Source organism: Dendrobates tinctorius, unplaced genomic scaffold, assembly GCF_039654945.1.
Source record: "Dendrobates tinctorius isolate UK_male_01 unplaced genomic scaffold, ASM3965494v1 ptg000240l, whole genome shotgun sequence".
Classification (NCBI taxonomy): Eukaryota; Metazoa; Chordata; class Amphibia; order Anura; family Dendrobatidae; genus Dendrobates; species Dendrobates tinctorius.
The window spans coordinates 9,528,700-9,548,951 of record NW_027361907.1 but is presented as its reverse complement, the minus strand read 5'-3'; the positions used below and the strand labels follow the sequence as shown (position 1 = coordinate 9,548,951).

At 44.5% G+C, this 20,252-nt stretch overlaps 2 protein-coding genes across 2 annotated transcripts in view; one reads left to right on the top strand and one right to left on the bottom strand.

Annotated features, from left to right (window-relative positions):
* The window catches only part of PCID2 (PCI domain containing 2), a 51,405-nt gene extending 44,827 nt beyond the window's left edge, over window positions 1-6,578 (top strand). Inside the window, exons 12-13 of the mRNA XM_073556862.1 lie at window positions 1,645-1,768; window positions 6,357-6,578. Of these exons, the coding sequence (XP_073412963.1) occupies window positions 1,645-1,768; window positions 6,357-6,446 (214 nt within the window). The 3' untranslated portion in view covers window positions 6,447-6,578. The remainder of the gene's footprint in view (window positions 1-1,644; window positions 1,769-6,356) is intronic.
* Window positions 6,579-8,018: 1,440 nt separating this feature from the next.
* The window catches only part of PROZ (protein Z, vitamin K dependent plasma glycoprotein), a 68,739-nt gene continuing 56,505 nt past the window's right edge, over window positions 8,019-20,252 (bottom strand). Inside the window, exons 5-8 of the mRNA XM_073556860.1 lie at window positions 17,897-18,034; window positions 17,334-17,422; window positions 8,677-8,794; window positions 8,019-8,537 (exon numbers count right to left, since the gene is read on the bottom strand). Of these exons, the coding sequence (XP_073412961.1) occupies window positions 8,026-8,537; window positions 8,677-8,794; window positions 17,334-17,422; window positions 17,897-18,034 (857 nt within the window). The 3' untranslated portion in view covers window positions 8,019-8,025. The remainder of the gene's footprint in view (window positions 8,538-8,676; window positions 8,795-17,333; window positions 17,423-17,896; window positions 18,035-20,252) is intronic.

Genomic DNA, 20,252 nt, shown 5'->3' with positions numbered 1-20,252 from the left:
AAATGGGCTGAAAATCTCGGCTTATACACGAGTATATACGGTAAATGAATGAATCTCGTTTCGATCATTTAGACCAGGGGTGTACAATTAATTTTCCTGAGGGGCCACATGAGAGACCATGACTGTTGTGGAGGGCCGAACTAATAGCTTGAAATTAATTCTACTCACAATTAATATTAATAAATTAATATTATCACTTAATATTGAGCAGAATTAAGTATGCTGACACCCCCTATATATCTTTGAACCCCCACAGCCCATAATATACATCATGAGCCTCACACAGCCTCCCTATACACGGCATGAGCCACACACAGCCTCTCTATATACGGCATGAGCCCCACACAGCCTCCCTATACACAGCATGAGCCCCACACAGCCTCCCCATGTACGGCATGAGCCCCACACAGCCTCCCTATACACGGCATGAGCCCCACACAGCCTCCCCATGTACTGCATGAGCCCCAGTTTCCCCATATACTGCATGAGCCCCACACAGCTTTCTTATATACAGCATGAGCCCCACACAGCCTCCCCATGTACGGCATGAGCCCCACACAGCCTCCCTATACACGGCATGAGCCCCACACAGCCTCCCCATGTATGGCATGAGCCCCACACAGCCTCCCCATGTATGGCATGAGCCCCACACAGCCTCCCCATGTACGGCATGAGCCCCACACAGCCTCCCCATGTACGGCATGAGCCCCACACAGCCTCCCCATGTACGGCATGAGCCCCACACAGCCTCCCCATGTACGGCATGAGCCCCACACAGCTTCCCCATGTACGGCATGAGCCACAGTTTCCCCATATACTGCATGAGGCCCCACACAGCCTCCACATAAAACTGTATGAGCACCACACAGCGTTCTTATATACAGCATGATCTCCACAGTCTCTCCACATACTGAATGAGGCCTCCCCATATACTGATTGAGCCCCCACAGCCTCCCCATATATTGCACAACAGTATACAGCCTTCCCATAGCCTCACCATGTGCAGCATGTCACCTCATAGCCTCCCCAGGTGCTGCATGTCACCCCCATAGAATCCCCACGTCCCCCCCCATAGAATCCCCACGTCCTCCCCCATAGAATCCCCACGTTCACCCCCATAGAATCCCCATGTTCACCCCCATATTCATACACATTGAAAAAAAAAAAAACACCAAATACTCACCTTGGTCTCGTTTCCTTGCGCCCTGCTTCTGCTACTGTCTCCGATGCGCTGACTCTCCAGTGGTACACAGCTGACGCTATGACATGACGTCATCTCATCAGCTGTTTCACGCTGATTGGTGGAGGAAGTGGCCAGAGGCTCCTCCACCAATGCTGACTGCGGGAGACAGCGAGCGAGCGGACGGGCACCGTTCGGCCCGCAGACCTCAGGTTTTCAGCCCCACGGCTGTCTGTGTCTGCGGCCTGGACTGAGACAGCCAGAGGGCCGGATGTGGCCCACGGGCCGCACTTTGCCCAGGTCTGATTTAGACAGACATGCCATTTTTAAAATGTGCGTTATAGGATTCTGGGAGGCAACATTGATCCAAAAGGGTTTAGGTTAATTGAGATGCAGAAGTATCTGTTGTTGCGCATTATACAAATGATTAATATTTTTTTTATGTTTTCATTCACCATATGCAGATATTTGTTACTGCGGACACATCAGCTCTCTCTGGATGCCTTTCTGGTAGCCCTAAAATTTATGCAAGTGCAGGATGTGGATATCGATGAAGTGAATTGTATCATAGCCAATCTGATCTACACGGTACATTAATGATATCTTTAGCCAATTATTTACCTTTTATTTTATTATGTAATTAGCTTTCAAGGAAATTTTTGAACTATTTTAAAATAGTTTACACAGTCTTCTCTAACATACGTGTTGTATGAGATCGGTGAGCTGAGAGATTGGATTTTAGGGCAAGACAAAGTAAACAGATTAGAATTATTACACAGGGAAGTGTAGCTTTTCCTTTGGAGAACTTAATGGACCTATGCATTGCTATATAATCCATTGTGAACATTAGACCCTAACAGCTATAAGAGAGGGAATATTTATTAACCGCTTCATCCCCCAAAGCCTGTTTTCACCTTCATGACCACGTCAGATTTTTCAATTCCGACCACTGTCACTTTATGAGGTCATTACTCTAGAACGCGTCAATTGATCCCACTGATTCGGAAGTAGTTTTTCTGTGACATATTGTACCTCATGATAGTGTTAAAATTTGGTCGACATGACTTACATTTATTTGTGAAAAAATCAGAAATTTGGATAAAATTTAGCAATTTTCAAGCTTTTAATTTTTATTCCCTTAAATCATATTAATAATCAGTTAATAAATAACAGCACACGTCTACTTCACATTACCACAATTTTTTACAAGGGATAAAGTTGACCAGCGATTTCTCATTTTTCCAACAAAACTTACAAAACCATTTTTTAGGGACCACCTCACAGTTGAAGTGATTTTGAGCGGCCTATGTGACAGAAAATAAATTGACATCATTCTAAAAACTGCACCCCTCATGGTACTCATAACCACATTGAAGAAGTTTATTAACCATTCAGGTGCTTCACAGGAACTGAAGCAATGTGGAAGGAAAAAAATGAACATTTAACTTTTTTTTACAAAAATGTTATTTCAGACCCAATTTTTTTTTATTCTCAAAAGGGTATCAGGAAAGAATCGACACCAAAATTTGTTCTGAAATTTCTCCTGAGCACACAGATGCCCCATTTGTGGGGGAAATCCTCTGTTTTGGCGCACAGCAGGGCTTAGAAGTGGAGGAGCACCGTTTAACTTTTTGAACGCAAAATTGGCTGGAATCAAGAACGGACGCCATGTCGCATTTGAAGAGCCCCTGATGTGCCTAAGCAGTGGAAACTCCCCACAATTGACCCTCCATTTTATAAACTAGACCCCCTCAAGAAACTTATTTAGATGTGTGGTGAGATTTGCCAGAATTTTTTTATTTTCTCAAGGATTACAGGAGGAATTGCACCATACAATTTGTTGTGCAATTTCTCCTGAGTACACTGATGCCCCATATTTGGTCGAAAACTACTTTTTAGGCACAGTGCAAAGCTCAGAATTGAAGAATCACCAGATTGGAGTTCACATTTTGCTGGACTGGTTTTTATGTCACATTGGCAGAGCCCGTAAGGTGCCAGAACAGCAAAAAAAAAAACTCACAAGCTGCATAATTTTACAAACTATACCTCTCAATTAATGAGTCTTGGGGTGCAGTGAGCATGTTGACACCGCATGTGCCTCACAGAAATTTATACCATTAGGCAGTGAAGAAAAAATAGTTTTAGCCCCAGATTTTACTTTTTCCACACAAGAGCAGCAGTGGATGTTGCTGAGTGAAAATTGTAAATCTACTGTTGTAGTGCCCATACATTGTAGTGCCCAGTACGTTATCAATACGTCTAAGTTCGTGAAGGGATTAAAATGCCCAATCGGCTGCCATCACAGTGTGCGGATCTAGTGCTGTTAATAGATTATACATAAAAAATGCATTTTATACTGATATGAAAAAAAACAAAAAAGATCCGGTCTTCATGGATGATTTGAATAAAAGGTAAATTTATTTAGAATAAAAGTTATATTTAAAAGGCATAGATAATGAGAAGATATAAAGTAAATTCATATATATGGGATTCCTATGAATATGAGAGAGGGATCTGACTTGTTGCAAACGAATGCAGTTTTCTGGCTCACAGCCATAGAGATCCTATGCATGTCTGACCAAATAATGTTCAACATCAGTAATAATTAAACAGTTCGTAAGCAGTCAGGCTACGTGCCCACAATCAGGATTAGCAGAGTTTTGGACGCAGCATATTTTTGCTGCATCCAAAATTCTGCATTCTAATCATACAGTTAAAGTTACCTCATCTAGTGAATGGCTATAGGGGAAGCTACCCAGCGGACACTAGCGTTTCCGCTGCAGATAATTGACCTGCTGCGGCTCGTAATCCCGCGCCGCGGGTGAGTATACGCAGCGGTAATAGAAGCTCAGTGTTCATGGGATTTCTATAAATCCCATCCACTATGCTTGTAACATGCAGGTGCAACTTGGAAGTGCAGGTGAGCTGGGTCCAAAAAGCTGCTATTCCTGATTGTAGGCACATACCCTTATTAATTTTCCAGGATAATTAGGTTGGAAAAGACTTAGAGGCATCTTGTTTCTGTGAGTACATCTTATGTATAGAACAGCATCTTGCAGAACATTCTAACAATATCTGCAGGCTCAGCCGTGGTTTCTTTAGCTGAAACAAAGCATGATTGTATAAAGCTTGATTATAACAAGTGATATAACATATTCCCAAAATATGAATTGTAATAGCTGTATTCATTATTTTGTTTATCAATACATACAGTGGGGCAAAAAAGTATTTAGTCAGTCAGCAATAGTGCAAGTTCCACCACTTAAAAAGATGAGAGGCGTCTGTAATTTACATCATAGGTAGACCTCAACTATGGGAGACAAACTGAGAAAAAAAAATCCAGAAAATCACATTGTCTGTTTTTTTTTCATTTTATTTGCATATTATGGTGGAAAATAAGTATTTGGTCAGAAACAAGCAATCAAGATTTCTGGCTCTCACAGACCTGTAACTTCTTCTTTAAGAGTCTCCTCTTTCCTCCACTCATTACCTGTAGTAATGGCACCTGTTTAAACTTGTTATCAGTATAAAAAGACACCTGTGCACACCCTCAAACAGTCTGACTCCAAACTCCACTATGGTGAAGACCAAAGAGCTATCAAAGGACACCAGAAACAAAATTGTAGCCCTGCACCAGGCTGGGAAGACTGAATCTGCAATAGCCAACCAGCTTGGAGTGAAGAAATCAACTGTGGGAGCAATAATTAGAAAATGGAAGACATACAAGACCACTGATAATCTCCCTCGATCTGGTGCTCCACGCAAAATCCCACCCCGTGGGGTCAGAATGATCACAAGAACGGTGAGCAAAAATCCCAGAACCACACGGGGGGACCTAGTGAATGAACTGCAGAGAGCTGGGACCAATGTAACAAGGCCTACCATAAGTAACACACTACGCCACCATGGACTCAGATCCTGCAGTGCCAGACGTGTCCCACTGCTTAAGCCTGTACATGTCCGGGCCCGTCTGAAGTTTGCTAGAGAGCATTTGGATGATCCAGAGGAGTTTTGGGAGAATGTCCTATGGTCTGATGAAACCAAACTGGAACTGTTTGGTAGAAACACAACTTGTCGTGTTTGGAGGAAAAAGAATACTGAGTTGCATCCATCAAACACCATACCTACTGTAAAGCATGGTGGTGGAAACATCATGCTTTGGGGCTGTTTCTCTGCAAAGGGGCCAGGACGACTGATCCGGGTACATGAAAGAATGAATGGGGCCATGTATCGTGAGATTTTGAGTGCAAACCTCCTTCCATCAGCAAGGGCATTGAATATGAAACGTGGCTGGGTCTTTCAACATGACAATGATCCAAAGCACACCGCCAGGGCAACGAAGGAGTGGCTTCGTAAGAAGCATTTCAAGGTCCTGGAGTGGCCTAGCCAGTCTCCAGATCTCAACCCTATAGAAAACCTTTGGAGGGAGTTGAAAGTCCGTGTTGCCAAGCGAAAAGCCAAAAACATCACTGTTCTAGAGGAGATCTGCATGGAGGAATGGGCCAACATACCAACAACAGTGTGTGGCAACCTTGTGAAGACTTACAGAAAACGTTTGACCTCTGTCATTGCCAACAAAGGATATATCACAAAGTATTGAGATGAAATTTTGTTTCTGACCAAATACTTATTTTCCACCATAATATGCAAATAAAATGGGAAAAAAACAGACAATGTGATTTTCTGGATTTTTTTTTCTCAGTTTGTCTCCCATAGTTGATGTCTACCTATGATGTAAATTACAGACGCCTCTCATCTTTTTAAGTGGTGGAACTTGCACTATTGCTGACTGACTAAATACTTTTTTGCCCCACTGTATATCACTTTTTATTATGCGAAAGGGAAGGTGTGCAAAAAAAATGTTAAAAAAAAAGGATGTCATACACTGCGGTGGTAAAATTTTTGACACATAGGACTTGCTCGGAAGGAAGCAGACATGTAATCTATAAGACACCCTTATGTACCAGACTAATCTGCTTACATTAAATTCAACATTTTATCCTTTAAGCCATTAACCCGGATGTAGTCCTAACGTGCAGCCTTGATCTGCATACTCCTATGTAGTATCACAGAGTGTTAACACACCATATGATTTACATTAGTAAAAATGTCATTATTTAATGTTAATTTTTACAGTTTGTTGTGCAATATTTGACCTATATTGTTATCTTTATAGGGGCATATTAAAGGCTATGTCTCTTATCAGCATCAAAAGCTTGTGGTCAGCAGGCAGAATCCCTTTCCTCCCCTGTCAACAATCAGTTAACAAGAGTCGCTTTGAAGATGATAAATTCCAGATTTTAATTTCATAGACTTGTATAAGTACCGTAACTTTCTATTATTTTTGCTGTTTTGTATATTTTTCACAATCTAATAAAGCAATTTTTTTTTTCTATTATGTGCTTTAGATTTTGTTCTGACCAGAATAATGCGTGCCTCAGCATGTGGTCAACTTCAATTTAGGAGATTTCAGTAGGGTAAAATTAAATTGCATGTAAATATATTTATAGTTTTTGTAGCCAGTAATATGCACTCACTATTCTTTTGAAACATAGGAATCTTGTCTTATTTTTTTAACTTAAGGGTATATCGCCTAAAAAAAAATTCTAACTGAAGGCTGACAATAGTGAACATAGGCATTTTATATAAAAACAAAAGTTTCCAAAGATGCAAAGTGCTTAAAAGAAGTGACCTGACCATTCTTCAGCTGTCTTCCGCTCTGAATTCGCTCTATACTCTATAGTAAAAGTCAGTTGGAAGGCTTAAAACATACTCAGAACATCTTTTTGAGCATTTTTACTTGAAAATATTGTTACAATGCTGTCCGGTCACTTTACTCTAGTTCCGGCTACCGGGAGAAAACAAAGTTACTTCCTGGCAGCTGCCGCTTTAGTCATGGGGGCGTCAACAGAGTGGTTAATTTTCTCCCAGTAGCCGGACTTTGAGTAAGGCTGCACTAACCCTATATGTGCAAATAAATAGTGTTTTCTAGAGGTGACAGGTTCCCTTTAATGATTTAGGCACATCTTATCACTGGTGTGCGTCTCACCAGAAGTGTACTCCATTCCCTCAACTTTTCAGAAATTCATCATGCTGGTTTTGACATGCCCTGTCCCATCCACGCTCAACCCACTTTGATGGATTTTGCATGAAAATTCTAAAAGTTGCTACATTTTTGCACAACTTTGAAAAGCTGCCAAATCTTTGCGCAACTCAAAGTGTTCTACAACAGATATCTGGCAAAAACACTGTGAATAAGGGCCTATGTGTTGAATTGTTCCTCTATTATTCCGCCTAGAAATTTAAGAACAAATTGACACTTGGGTGCTTCCATCCACCTTGTCATTTGGAGCGTGCCCCTACATAATCTAACACCGTCTGCACTGAGTGGACGGTGTCAGCTGTCCATGAGCACAACCCCAACACCTAGATGTCTATTTATTAATACATGGTGAATACGAGAGCAACGGTACAACACAGATCTACCAACAGATGATCCAAAATTGTTTTGTAGCAAATACAAGTATTTATTAAAACTAATGGGTGTGGTGGTAACAGGACTTCTTTAAAATAAAAAAAATTAGCCTTTAAAAGATTTTTTTCAATAACTAATACTGGATTAAGATCTTGGAAACTGTCGGTACAGATTGTCTGCTAATGTCCCATTCTCGCAATATCAGTCTTGAGACCTGGTGTTTGCTTCCACAATAATTTGATTTACATATAATTTTTCTGCATTTTGGCATGTTAAATGATATTCTATGGAGCGCAACATTAAGAATAGTAACTGCATGTAATGCAATACTTAAACATTGTCAACATATGCATTAATAACCAGTACAATATTAACTACCATTCTGCCTCAACCACATGATATACCTGGATATTTTGGTAAATGTAAACACCTTTGGGTTCCAGGCTTCGTGATTTTTGGATCCCATAATCCCGGTCAAGAACCATGCGCCATTATGTTCACTAGCCAAATGGCTTCCGTCCACCAGTGTATAGTTTATGTTCCTGTTTGATGTGGCACAAAACATTCGGTTCGTTTGTGCTGCATTGAAAGCAGATTCACAAGTTTCTTTATTAGTTTCTGCTACGGAAAATTTAACGGGCATTGTTTCCATATGTTCTGAGGCTAGCGTCCAGCCTCCTACTGTTCCTGGGACACGTGGAATCAGCACGCTCTCAGCAAAGTCTTTCTGGGGGATGCAGATGGGTAGAATATGTTTACGAAACTTGATGCTTTCCTCCAGTTTAAGGAGGGCAATGTCATTGTCTGTTGTGTCCTTCGAGTATTTTGTGTGGATACGATAGCTCGCCACCTTGATCTCCTGTCTGTTCTCAGTGCCCTTGTCTCATGTAGAAAAGGAAACAGGTTATACAAAGAAGTATATTCTTATAAAGGGTTAAGTAATGAAATCATTATTTTACTGCATAAATGGCCCTGCATAAAGAAAGGACTAAACCCTTCCACAATTAAGTTTGGCCCTTACCTGCAAGGATGAAAATTGGATCCTGCAGACTGCTGCACTTTGCAGTTGTAAGTACCAAAGACTGGCTAAGTATGACCCCATTGCAGAAAGGAGTCCCTTCTGAATCTAATAGTAGTACCTGAAAAGAAATTACTTAGAAAATTAGAATTGGGGGTAAGTTATTATATTTAAATTTTTTTTGTATTTACCTTTTTCTAGTCATAATAATAACTTCACAAAACAAATGTTTTTTTTAGAAAAGCTGTGATCATAATTAGATTTAATAAAGTTTAATTAAATAAACACTTTGGATATTTTTTTGCACCCTCACCTTGTTGCCTGTCACACTATGCATATTTCTCCTACACCTCATTGGGGGACACAGAGACCGTGGGTGTTATGCTGCTGGCCACTAAGAGGACACTAAGTAAACCAGAAAAAATGTTAGCTCCTCCCCTGCAGTATACACCCTCTCGCTGGCTGAGATTCTCCAGTTCTTACTTAGTGTCTATAGGAGGCACTTGGGTCTGGTTTCAGACCCCACCGTTTTTATTTTATTTTTGAATTTTCTGTAAATTATTATTTTTTAATTAACGGAGTGAAGGGGGCGACGGTTCCTTTCTAAGGCCCACTCTCCCCCGAACCAACAACAGGCAAGCACGTGGAGTAACCCTTCACGTACACTTTCCTGCGACGTTTGGGGCTGATTCCTCTGACGATGGTTCCCTTCAGGGCTGTGGAGTCGGAGTCGTGGAGTCGGAGTCGGTGCTCATTTTGGTGGAGTCGGAGTTGGAGTCGGTATAAAATGGACCGACTCCGACTCCTAAAATATATAATAAATTGGGTACAGTAATTCAATGCAGGATGTGCTGAATATTTTTTCATAGGAATTTGGGAAAGTTATGAAATGTCCTATAAATGGCTGTTCTATTCCTGATCTAAGGCTACATTCACACACAGCGTTTTTCCTGTGTTTTTTGAGGATACGTTTTTAAGCTGCAAAAGCTGATCATCTTTTTAAAAAACCGCATCACCTGAAAGGTTTTTGAGCTCATAGATAATGTTTTCAATAGCAAAAGCAGATTAGAAATCTGCTCTATCTATCCATTTATCCATATCTGTCTATCCATATCGTATCTGTACCAAAAAGAATGAAAACTGGGTAGTACACCAATATATATTCTGTTCTATCTAAATATCTTGATTATGGGATCATAAAAATGATTAAATGTCTGAGGTTCACATTGTACTACAATAAATTTTTCACTTAAATATAAGCAATATGTGTGGGAGTCGGAGTCGTGGAGTCGGAGTTGGAGTCGGAGTCGGTGTAAGAGAAATTGAGGAGTCGGAGTTGCAGGTTTGGCTTACCGACTCCACAGCCCTGGTTCCCTTATGGTCGGTACTCCACAGATACGAGGGCAAGAGCAACAGGACGTAGCACAGGAGTGCATGGAGTAAACCTGAACAGCGCTTTTTCGGATGCCCTGAATCAGCCCCTGAGCTCTCCGTCCCCCTACCCAGAGGGTGGATCGATTGAGCAATACCCCCCCGGTAAAACCTCCAGCTCTGCTACATCACCTGGAGGATGACACTGAAAGACCCTGGACAGCGACGACCTGACTGAGCACAGGAGTGGAGGTATGGGGTCGGGTCCTTGTCCCCGGGAGAAGCGCTGACTTAGCGTCAGCGGCGCTACACTGGCGCCCGGTCGCGGCCCCACCCGGCGCTTACCGTGGGTAGGCCAAAAATTTAGTCCCCGGCTTTTCCGGCCTACTAGGCCGCAATTTGAATAGCGCCACCCGTGCTATCGTCACCGCCCCCTCCCGTCACCTCTCATTCCAAACGAGACGCGCAATTCTAATCTCGGGGGCCATGTCTGTTACCTGTTCTGCAGTTAACCCTTTCAGGAGCAGCCGAATTCCGGGTGACGCCACAGGGCCACTGTTTTCCTCCCGGGGGACATGACACAGGACCGTGGGTAAGCTGCATCTGCCCTCAGATTAAAGCTTAACCCCTTCCCAGCACATTCCCTGCAGCTGCAGTCAGACTCTGCCGTTAACCCTTTCTGGAGCGCTATGCCTCACAGGAGGCTAAACGGGCCGCTAAGAAGCACACTGCGCTTTTTCTACCGTGTGTACTACCTGCAAGTCGGCCTTACCACAGCGAGCATGACTCTCCAGTGCTCAAGCTAATCCGTTATGCACGGACCCGGCCTGTGCCCGAACCGTGCCCCGGCCTGTGCTCCAACGCCCCTCGCAGTCCCTGCTGACGGGCCTCCTGCGTCTGGAACCCTCGAGTGGGCTGCGCCCCTGTTACGGTCGGTGGAGCCTCTGACCAAGGCTATATTCCCCCTCCGGGAGGACTGTCTGCCAAAGTGAGCTCATGGCGCGTCCTCTAGTCGCATTCGAACCTCAGCATCAGCGACTCCTGTCTCTCGCTCGCCCTCTCCTGAGGTTCACAGCGAGCATAACTCTGATTTTGTATCTGTCACATCAGCCCCTCAGAATCCCCCAACTGATCAAGAGTCGCTTGATTCTCATATAATCAGTCAACAGGATTCTGAGGTTGAATGAGGAAAATATTCCCGCTCCAGCACTCCTCATTTAAGGAATAAGCGTGTGCGCTGGTTATTTACCAGCTGTCCAGTATCATAGGCATCAGCCATAAGTGGTTCACTGGGCAAAAGTTTACTCTGGCTAAATACCCTTTTGATCCAGACCTAATGATCAATTACAGATCCCTCCGGTTGACCCTCCTGTACCGCGTCTTGCTTCCACAACGCTCCTATCTGTTTCTGAGGGTTTCTCGATCAGAAACCCCTCCGATCATCAAATTGACTACCTTGCCCGTTCAATTTTTTGGAAGCTTCAGGAGCGGCGTTTGTTCCATCCTTCGCCGTAGTTTAGGTCACTAAGGCATGGCCGCTTGGGCAGAAGTCCTGATTACTGCCTTCCAGGGCACCAATCTTCCTCCGGAGACAACCTCTGTCGCCAGCTAGATGATTCACGCAGCGAACTTTGTAGTAGACGCTTCTTTTCAGGCCGCCAATTGCGCGGCTCATACTGCCGCTAATGCGATCTCCATTAGAAGAGCCCCAGGGCTCCGCGGCTGGTGGGCGGATGCCACATCTAAGAGTTTGTTGACTTCTCCCCCCTCTTCAAGCGGGTCATCTTTTTGGAGAGAGACTGGACCAGCTCATTTCTGATAATACCGGGGGAGAAGACAAGTAAATTCCTTCCTCAACAAAGGGCTGTTCGGCCGTTATCGCTCCAACAGCCGACGTGTTTCGATTTTCTCGCAACAATTCCAGTTGGTCCTCCTCTACCTTCCCTTTCGGATCAGGTCTGTCCCCACGCGGAGACAGAGGCTCCCAGATCTCATACAGATCTAATCGTTCTTGGAAACCCAGGCCTAGGGCTTTTGGATCTAGGGGAACCAGATCTCATAGATCTACCTAATGACAACAAATGGGTCAGGAAGCTGGTATTCGGATATAATATACAATTTCTTCCCCCCCCTCCAACTTGAGTTTTCCTTTCCTCTTCCTCCAAGAGAAAGACGAGAGCCTTCCTTCGGGCTGTTCATGCTCTTCCAAGGGATGGAGTCATCATTCCGGTCCCCCTTCACGAAGGGTTCAGGAGATTTTATTTAGTCCTTTTGTGGTACTAAAAGAGGACGGGTCCATGCCACCCATCTCTGGATCTCAATTGTTAATCACCTTGTCACGGTACGGCGATTCCAAATGGAAACTCTCCGTTCAGTTGTCGCTCCCATGGAAAAGGGACAGTTCCTAGCATCCATCGACGTCAAGAACGCTTGCCTTCACATTCCGATCTGCCCGTCCCTCCAGTAGCTCCTGCGTTTTGCAACTCACAAGCAACACTTCCAGTTCGTGGCCTTGCCCTTCAGACTCGCCACCGCTCCCAGGGTCTTTACCAAGGTCATGGCGGCTGTCATGCCCATTCTCCACCATCGGGGAGTGGTACTGTTACCGTATCTGGACGACCTGCTCATCAAGGGTCCGTCCCATCCAGTCTACAAGGAATCTGTGGATAACAGTAAATACTCTTTCCCGCCTAGGGCGGAAGATAGACTGCGAAAAGTCTCTCCCAGGACCGGCTCTCACTTCTATGATTCTATGATTCCTGCGGATTCACCACTCTCCCTCCAGGAGAGACCCAAGCCTTACAAAAAGCAGAGCGGCCTCTTTCTCAACCAGTTTCTCCATTCGTTTCAGCATGAGCATTCTCGGAAGGATGGTGGCAGCGATGGAAGCAGTTCCATTTGCACAGTTCCACCTCCATCCCTTACATCATGCATTGCTGTTAGCTTGGGACAAGAACCCGTTCTCCCTGGACCGTCTGATTCCTCCGTCCCTGCGGGACAGGCAAGCCCTCAGGGAGTAGACACCGAGGTCCTCCCTGAATCAAGGGAGGTCTTTACCCACAGTAAGATGGTTGGTGGTAACCTCCGACGCAAGTCTCCTCAGTTGGGTTGCGGTCCCTCGTCACCTCACGGCACAAGGTCATTGGTCAACCCGAGAGTCACGTCTCCCCATTAACTTTGGGAGATAAGAACAATCAGATTAGCTCTAAGGAGTTTCCACCATCTCTTTGCAGATCTCCCCATCAGGTCTCAATCCGACAACGCCACGGCTGTAGCGTATATCAACCGTCAGGTTTTTGGGGCAGTTCCGGCTCCTGTACATCCCCCCCCTCTTCTCTTGTTTCTGAGGGTCATCAAGAGGATCAGAGCGGAGGTAGTGCCAGTGATCCTAGTCGCACCAGACTGGCCGCAGCGAGCATGGTATGCAGAACTAGTACAACTAGTCGCCGACGTCTCCTGGCGACTTTCATATCATATGGATCTACTCTCGCAGGGCCCGATTTACCACCAGAACTCCGGGGTCCTGTCTTTGACGGCGTGGCCGTTGAATCCTGGTTTTTAGCTCAGGCTGGTTTCCCTCACAACGTGATTTCCACCATGATTAGTACCAGGAAGCCTGTGTCCATGCCTGTGTCCATGCGCATGTTTTTTTGTGGTGCAATGTTCATGGTCGATCACCTCCGGTATTTTCCATTCTGGCCATATTGGAATTCCTTCAATCCGGATTAATATCAGGCCTTGCGCTTAGCTCACTCAACGTCAAAATTTCGGCCTTGTCAGTGCTTTTCCAATACAAATTGCCACCAAGCTTCAGCTCAAGACATTCATTCAGGGAGTTTCCCATGTGGTGTCTCCTTATAGAAGACCATTTGACTCATGGGGCCTTAACCCGGTTCTCGGGGACTTTCAAGAGGTTCCTTTTCGAACTGCTGCAGGATGTGTCACTGACCGTCCTCTCTTGGAAGGTGGTCTCTCTAGTGGCAACTACGTCAATCAGACGAGTTTCGGAATTGGCAGCCCTTTCCTGCCGTTCTCCGTTTCTGAATTTTCATCAGGAAAAGGTAGTTCTCGGGACGCTCCCGTCCTTCCTGGACAAGGTCCTCTCTTGCCATCTCAACGGGGAAATTGTTGTGCCTTCCCTTTGTTCCGGCGCCAGTCCATCGCATTGAGAAGGCCCTCCACACCCTGGATGTGGTTAGGGTGCTGAGACGGTACATCTCGCGGATGGCTCCTTTCCACAAGTCAGATGCCCTGTTCATACTTCCAGACGGGCATAGGAAGGGTCTAGCCAGGTTGATTCGCTTGGCGATTCAGGTATCCTACCGAATCAGGAACGCGCCTGTCCCAGCGGGGATTAAGGCGCGCTCTACCCGGTCAGTGAGCGCCTCTTCGATCTTTCGGCACCAGGCCTCGGCAGAACAGGTCTGCAAGGCTGCGACTTCGTCCAGTCTGCATACTTTTACAAAAAGTTAGTTACCAAATTCATTCTCAGGCCTCTCCGCAAGGCTGCGACTTGGTCCAGCTTGCGTACCTTTACAAACATTGCCTAATTCATTCTCAGGCTTCTGAGGATGCAGCTGTCGGCAGACGCTGCCTGCAATCGGCAGTACCACAGTGTTCACTCAGTGGTACATGGGGTATTAGCATATGTATGCTCCCCACCCAGGGACTGCTTTAGGACATCCCACGGTCTCTGTGTCCCCCAATGAGGCATAGGAGAAATAGGGATTTTTGGCTCCTTTTCTCCGAGCCAATCATTGGGGGACGCAGCACCCACTCTTTTTAGCCTATTGGCACACTGTAGCATTCTTAGGCGTTGATATTATTATGGTTATTGTTAACTGTTTATGCTCCTACTGCTTTTTTCACCGAACTGGAGAATCTCAGCCAGCGAGAGGGTGTATACTGCAGGGAAGGAGCTAACTTTTTTTCTGGTTTTACTTAGTGTCCTCCTAGTGGCCAGCAGCATAACACCCACGGTCTCTGTGTCCCCCAATGATTGGCTTGGAGAAAAGGATTTTACGGTGAGTACACAAAAATCCCTATTTAATTGTGATAGAAGTTTCTTTTCCCCCTTCATTCCACAGTAAGTTCTGGTAATTTAAAAATGTGGCCTTCTAAAGGGAACATAAAGTCATTTATATTTTAAGCGTTGACCATTTGATCACATGAACTAGCTGATGAAAAGTATACTAATTACCTGTACATTTCAAATAAGAACTAGATATGGGCGGAAACCTGGATGTTCGGGTTCGGCCGAACAGTTGCCAAAAATTGGGGTACCAGAATAGTACCCGAACCCCATTCACTTGAATGGGGGCCCAAAATCCAGTGTTTGCCATACTGTCTTGTGCATGACAACGCGGCAAACACTGCTTCTGATTGGCAGTGAAATCATCCCCGCTGATCAGAGAGCCTCGGTTCCCACACTGTTAAAAGACCGTGTGAGCGCTCATCTGTGATCGGAGGTATAAAGGTTACCTCCGATCACTGGTGTCAGATGATGTGACTACTGCTCCCATCATCCGATGCCTGCTGCCGCTAATAACAGCGAGAGCAGGAGCGGCTGATGGGTGTATTCATTAGCCAGTTCCTGCTCTGTAAATAAATAATTTGGGAAAACAAATTGCTTGGATTCCCCTGTATTTTTGATTACCAGTCAGGCAAAACACAGCTGGGGACTGCAAACTTCAGCTGTCAGCTTCAGCAAGGCTGGTTATCAAGAATAGAGGGGTCCCCACACTGTATTTTTCAATTATTTAAATAATTTTAGAAAAAAACAGCGTGGGGTCACCCCCATTTTTGACAACCAGCCTTGCCAAATCAGACAGCTGGGGGCTGGTATTTTCAGGCTGGTAAGAGGCCATGGATATTGCCCTCGTCCAGCCTAAAAATAGCAGACCGCAGCCGCCCAGTCAAGGCACATCTATTAGATGCACCAATTCTGGCGTTTTGCCCAGCTCTTCCCACTTGCCCTGTAGCGGTGGCAAGTGGGGTTAATATTTGTTTTGTTTTGTCAGGTGACATCAAGCCCACGGCATAGTAATGAAGAAGTGTCATTAAGACACCTATCCATTACTAATCCTATAGTTGTATGGTAAATAAACATACATTTAAAAATAACAAACAGTTATACTCACCTAATGCCTAGTTCCACTGAATCCCTTATCTCCTGTAATAAAACAAAAATAGAAAACAACAATATTCCTCACCTTACAGTCGTTCTGTCCCATGCCTTAATCCATGTCTGGGGGATAAACAGTTTTCAACATGGACTGTGCCAAGATGCAACCGTCCAAGCTGAAAACCACTGATGAATGAGCTGCTGCGAGCGCAGTCTCAGTGACTAGCAGTGACGTCATAGAGGTTACCTCCGGTCACTGAGGCTGCGTTCCTGCTACAGGGCAAGTGGGAAGAGCCAGGCAAAGCACCAGAATTGGCGCATCTAATAGATGTGCCTGTTATGGGCACCTGCGGGCTGCTATTTTTAGGCTGGGGGCAATATCCATGGCCCCTTACCAGCCTGAGAATATCAGCCTTCAGCTCTCTGCTTTAGCAAGGCTGGTTGTCAAAAATTCTGCTTTGGCAAGGCTGGTTGTCAAAAATGGGGGGGACCCCACTCCGTTTTGTTTATTTCAATAATTAAAAAATACGGCATGGGGACCCCTCTATTCTTGATAACCAGCCTTACTGAAGCCGACAGCTGAGGGTTGCATCCCCCAGCAGTGAGTTCTGGCTGGTTATGAAAAATACAGGGGAATCCACGCTAGGTTTTTTTTTTTAATTATTTACAGTGCAGGAGCGGCTAATGAATACACCCATCAGCTGTTCCTGCTTTCGCTGTTATTAGCGACAGCAGGTGTCGGATGATGGGAGCAATAGTCCCTTCAGCTGACACCAGTGACCGGAGGTAAACTTTATACCTCCGATCACAGCTGAGCCCTCATTCTGTCTTTTGACATTGTGGGAACCGCGGCTCTCTGACCGGCAGGGATGATTTCACCGCCGATCAGAAGCAGTGTTTGCCGCGCTATCATGCACATGACAGCATGACAAACACCCGGCGTTGGCAGCTGAACCCCAACAGTAACACGGACTTCATGGTGAAGTCAGTGTTCGATGTCGTGCCCGAACAGTAGTTGTTCGGTATGGACACCAAACTTTACTGTTTGGGTTCGCCCATCCCTAATAAGAACAACTACATGAAATAATTTTAGCTGAATTATATTAAATGGGGACTATTGGTAGATTTTAAAGAAAAAACCCGGAGTGCTACTTTTAAGCTTTACCTGCCAGGGTAAAGGATTGGTGATGTTGTTCTGGATACCTGGCAATATCGTTTTCTCATCATTTACCAATTGTCCACAAGCATAGGGATCTGTCAAGAGAGGCACAAAACAAGAGCGAAACACAATTCCAATGACTTTCCATTGCACTAGGTTGTAAGGCTTTCTAAATAGATATTCATCTGTTCACTGGCAGATAGTAGTTGAGTGTCAAAAAAAGGAAGTTATGAGATATGTGTCCAGGTGACCCTAATCCCTGGTCACTGTACTGATTTTAATCTTTTTTTTTTTTTTTACACATACACTAGGTATTGTTACTAATTAGTGATGAGCGAACGTGCTCAGGTTCTGAGTGTCTTCGGTGTGCTTGAATACTAATATATGTTCGAGTCCCATGTCTCACAGCTGTTCAACAGCTGCAATGCATGCAGTCACGGGGACTGGAACATATTATTTGAGCATGCCGAAGACACTCAGCTCCCAAGCATGCTCAAATAACACCTTATCCAAGCACGTTCACTCATCACTAATACTAATATCTTATTTTCAGCATTATTCTCACTTGCCTGTGGGATGACATGACTTTTCATCTTCACCAAGCCTGTAGCCAGATGCACAGGAACAAATAGGAGGTCCAGGGCCATAAGTAGGTTCACAGAAGTGCTGGCATCCATCTTCTGCATCGGGGTGGCATTCATTTACCGCTGCGAAAACACATACCGTAATTGACGATAAAAACAGCTAAGGTGGAAATGATTAGACTGGACATATGGTTTGAGCCTGCAATATGTATGTAATGAGAGAAGTGCTTTCCTTGCCAGACCCTGCAAAAAGGGGCCAGTGATTGTGGACAGGCTTCGCTCATGAATACTGTGGACTCGATGTAATATCCTTCCCTTCTCAGTGTATTCTGGTCCACTTTTACATAAATACTGTTTAAAAGTAACAATGGTTTTATTTTTTTTTTTTCATAAATCTTTAGTAAACATGAATTTAAAAAACTTGGCAATATATCTTATTAGCTAAATCTGCTGCTTTCTCTTCCGAGACTGGTCATTCAATCTAAAAAATCTCAATTCACAGGTAAAATGTGTATTCGGTGAAGACAGATTGTTAAATTACTGAGATAGGAGATGGATTAGAACATTCTATAGAAGATTGTTACTGCCGTGTTGGGTGAACGTGGAGCAGAATGTCTATGTCTGCCTCTAGCTTCTCCTTCCTTACCTCTCCGTAGAATATTTAAAGCGCCAACCGCCATCTCCTATCTTAGTATTAGGAAAATCTGTCTTCACTGAATACAGATTTAACACATGAATTGAGAGTGATAGCGCAATCCAGGAGGTGAAAGAAGCAGATTTCCCTGATAAAATATACTACAAAGTTGCTTATTTTTCTGTGTACTACTCATTTATTAAATAAATATCAAAACTAAGGTTTCTCTTTAAGCCATTAATGCTGCATGACTAGTATGGTACGTCATGAGCGGATGTCCGTTCCCAGATCATGACGTGCTGTACCAGTCATGGGTTTAAACTGTCACTGTGTGAAAACTGCTGACCGGCACAGCTAGAGATATGAGAGATATGGGGACCAATTACAGTTGTCCCCGCACTCTGATCACTGTGATCAGTCAGTCCATCTGAAACAGCAGGACTTCCCTGCACAATCACTGTCGTAAGCTCGGCTTAGCTGACAGCTGAGCTACTGCAATAACAGCCAGGGCTGGTGCCTGCAGCACCCCTGGCTGAGTAACCCTCCAGATGCCAAGATTGATAGTGATCGCGGCATTTAGATGAACCCCTGCGATGAAATCACGGAGCCAAGGTTGTCCTTTCACCTGGAGGTCAAACAATTACTTCCTGGTGTGCCAAGTACAGGTGCTTCTCACAAAATTAGAATATCATCAAAAAGTTAATTTCAGTTCTTCAATACAAAAAGTGAAAATCATATATAGAGTCATTACAAACAGAGTGATGTATTTCAAGTGTTTATTTATGCTAATGTTGATGATTTGGGTTTTCATTGGTTGTAAGCCATAAAGTCATTATCTCAGTAAATTAGAATACTTTATAACACCAGCTTGAAAAATTATACTAAAATCTGAAATGTTCGCCTACTGAAATGTATGTTCAGTAAATGCACTCAATACTTGGTCGGGGCTCCTTTTGCATCAATTACTGCATCAGTGCGGTGTGGCATGGAGGCAATCAGCCTGTGGCACTGCTGAGGTGTTATGGAAGCCCAGATTGCTTTAATAGCAGCCTTCAGCTCATCTACATTGTTGAGTCTGGTGTATCTCATCTTCCTCTTGACAATACCCCATAGATTCTCTATGGGGTTAAGGTCAGGCGAGTTTGCTGGCCAATCAAGCACAGTGATACTGTGGTTTTTGAACCAGGAATTGGTACTTTTGGCAGTGTGGACAGGTGCCAAGTCCTGCTGGAGAATGAAATTTCCATCTCCAAAAAGCTTGTCAGCAGAGGGAAGCATGAAGTGCTGTAAAATTTCCTGGTAGATGGCTGCGTTGACTTTGGTTTTGATAAAACACAGTGGACCTACACCAGCAGATGACATGGCTCCCCAAACCATCACTGATTGTGGAAACTTTACACTAGACCTCAAGGAGCTTGGATTGTGTGCCTCTCCACTCTTCCCCCGGACTCTGGGACCTTGATTTCCAAATGAAATGCAAAATTTACTTTCATGTGAAAACAACACCTTACACCGCTGAGCAAAAGTCCAGTTCTTTTTCTCCTTGGCCCAGGTAAGACGCTTCTGGCGTTGCCTATTGGTCATGAGTGGCTTGACACAAGGAATGCGACACTTGTAGCCCATGTCCTGGATATGTCTGTGTGTGGTGGCTCTTGAAGCAATAGCTCCTTGTGAACTCCCCCCTGAAATTTTTTAATGGCCTTTTTT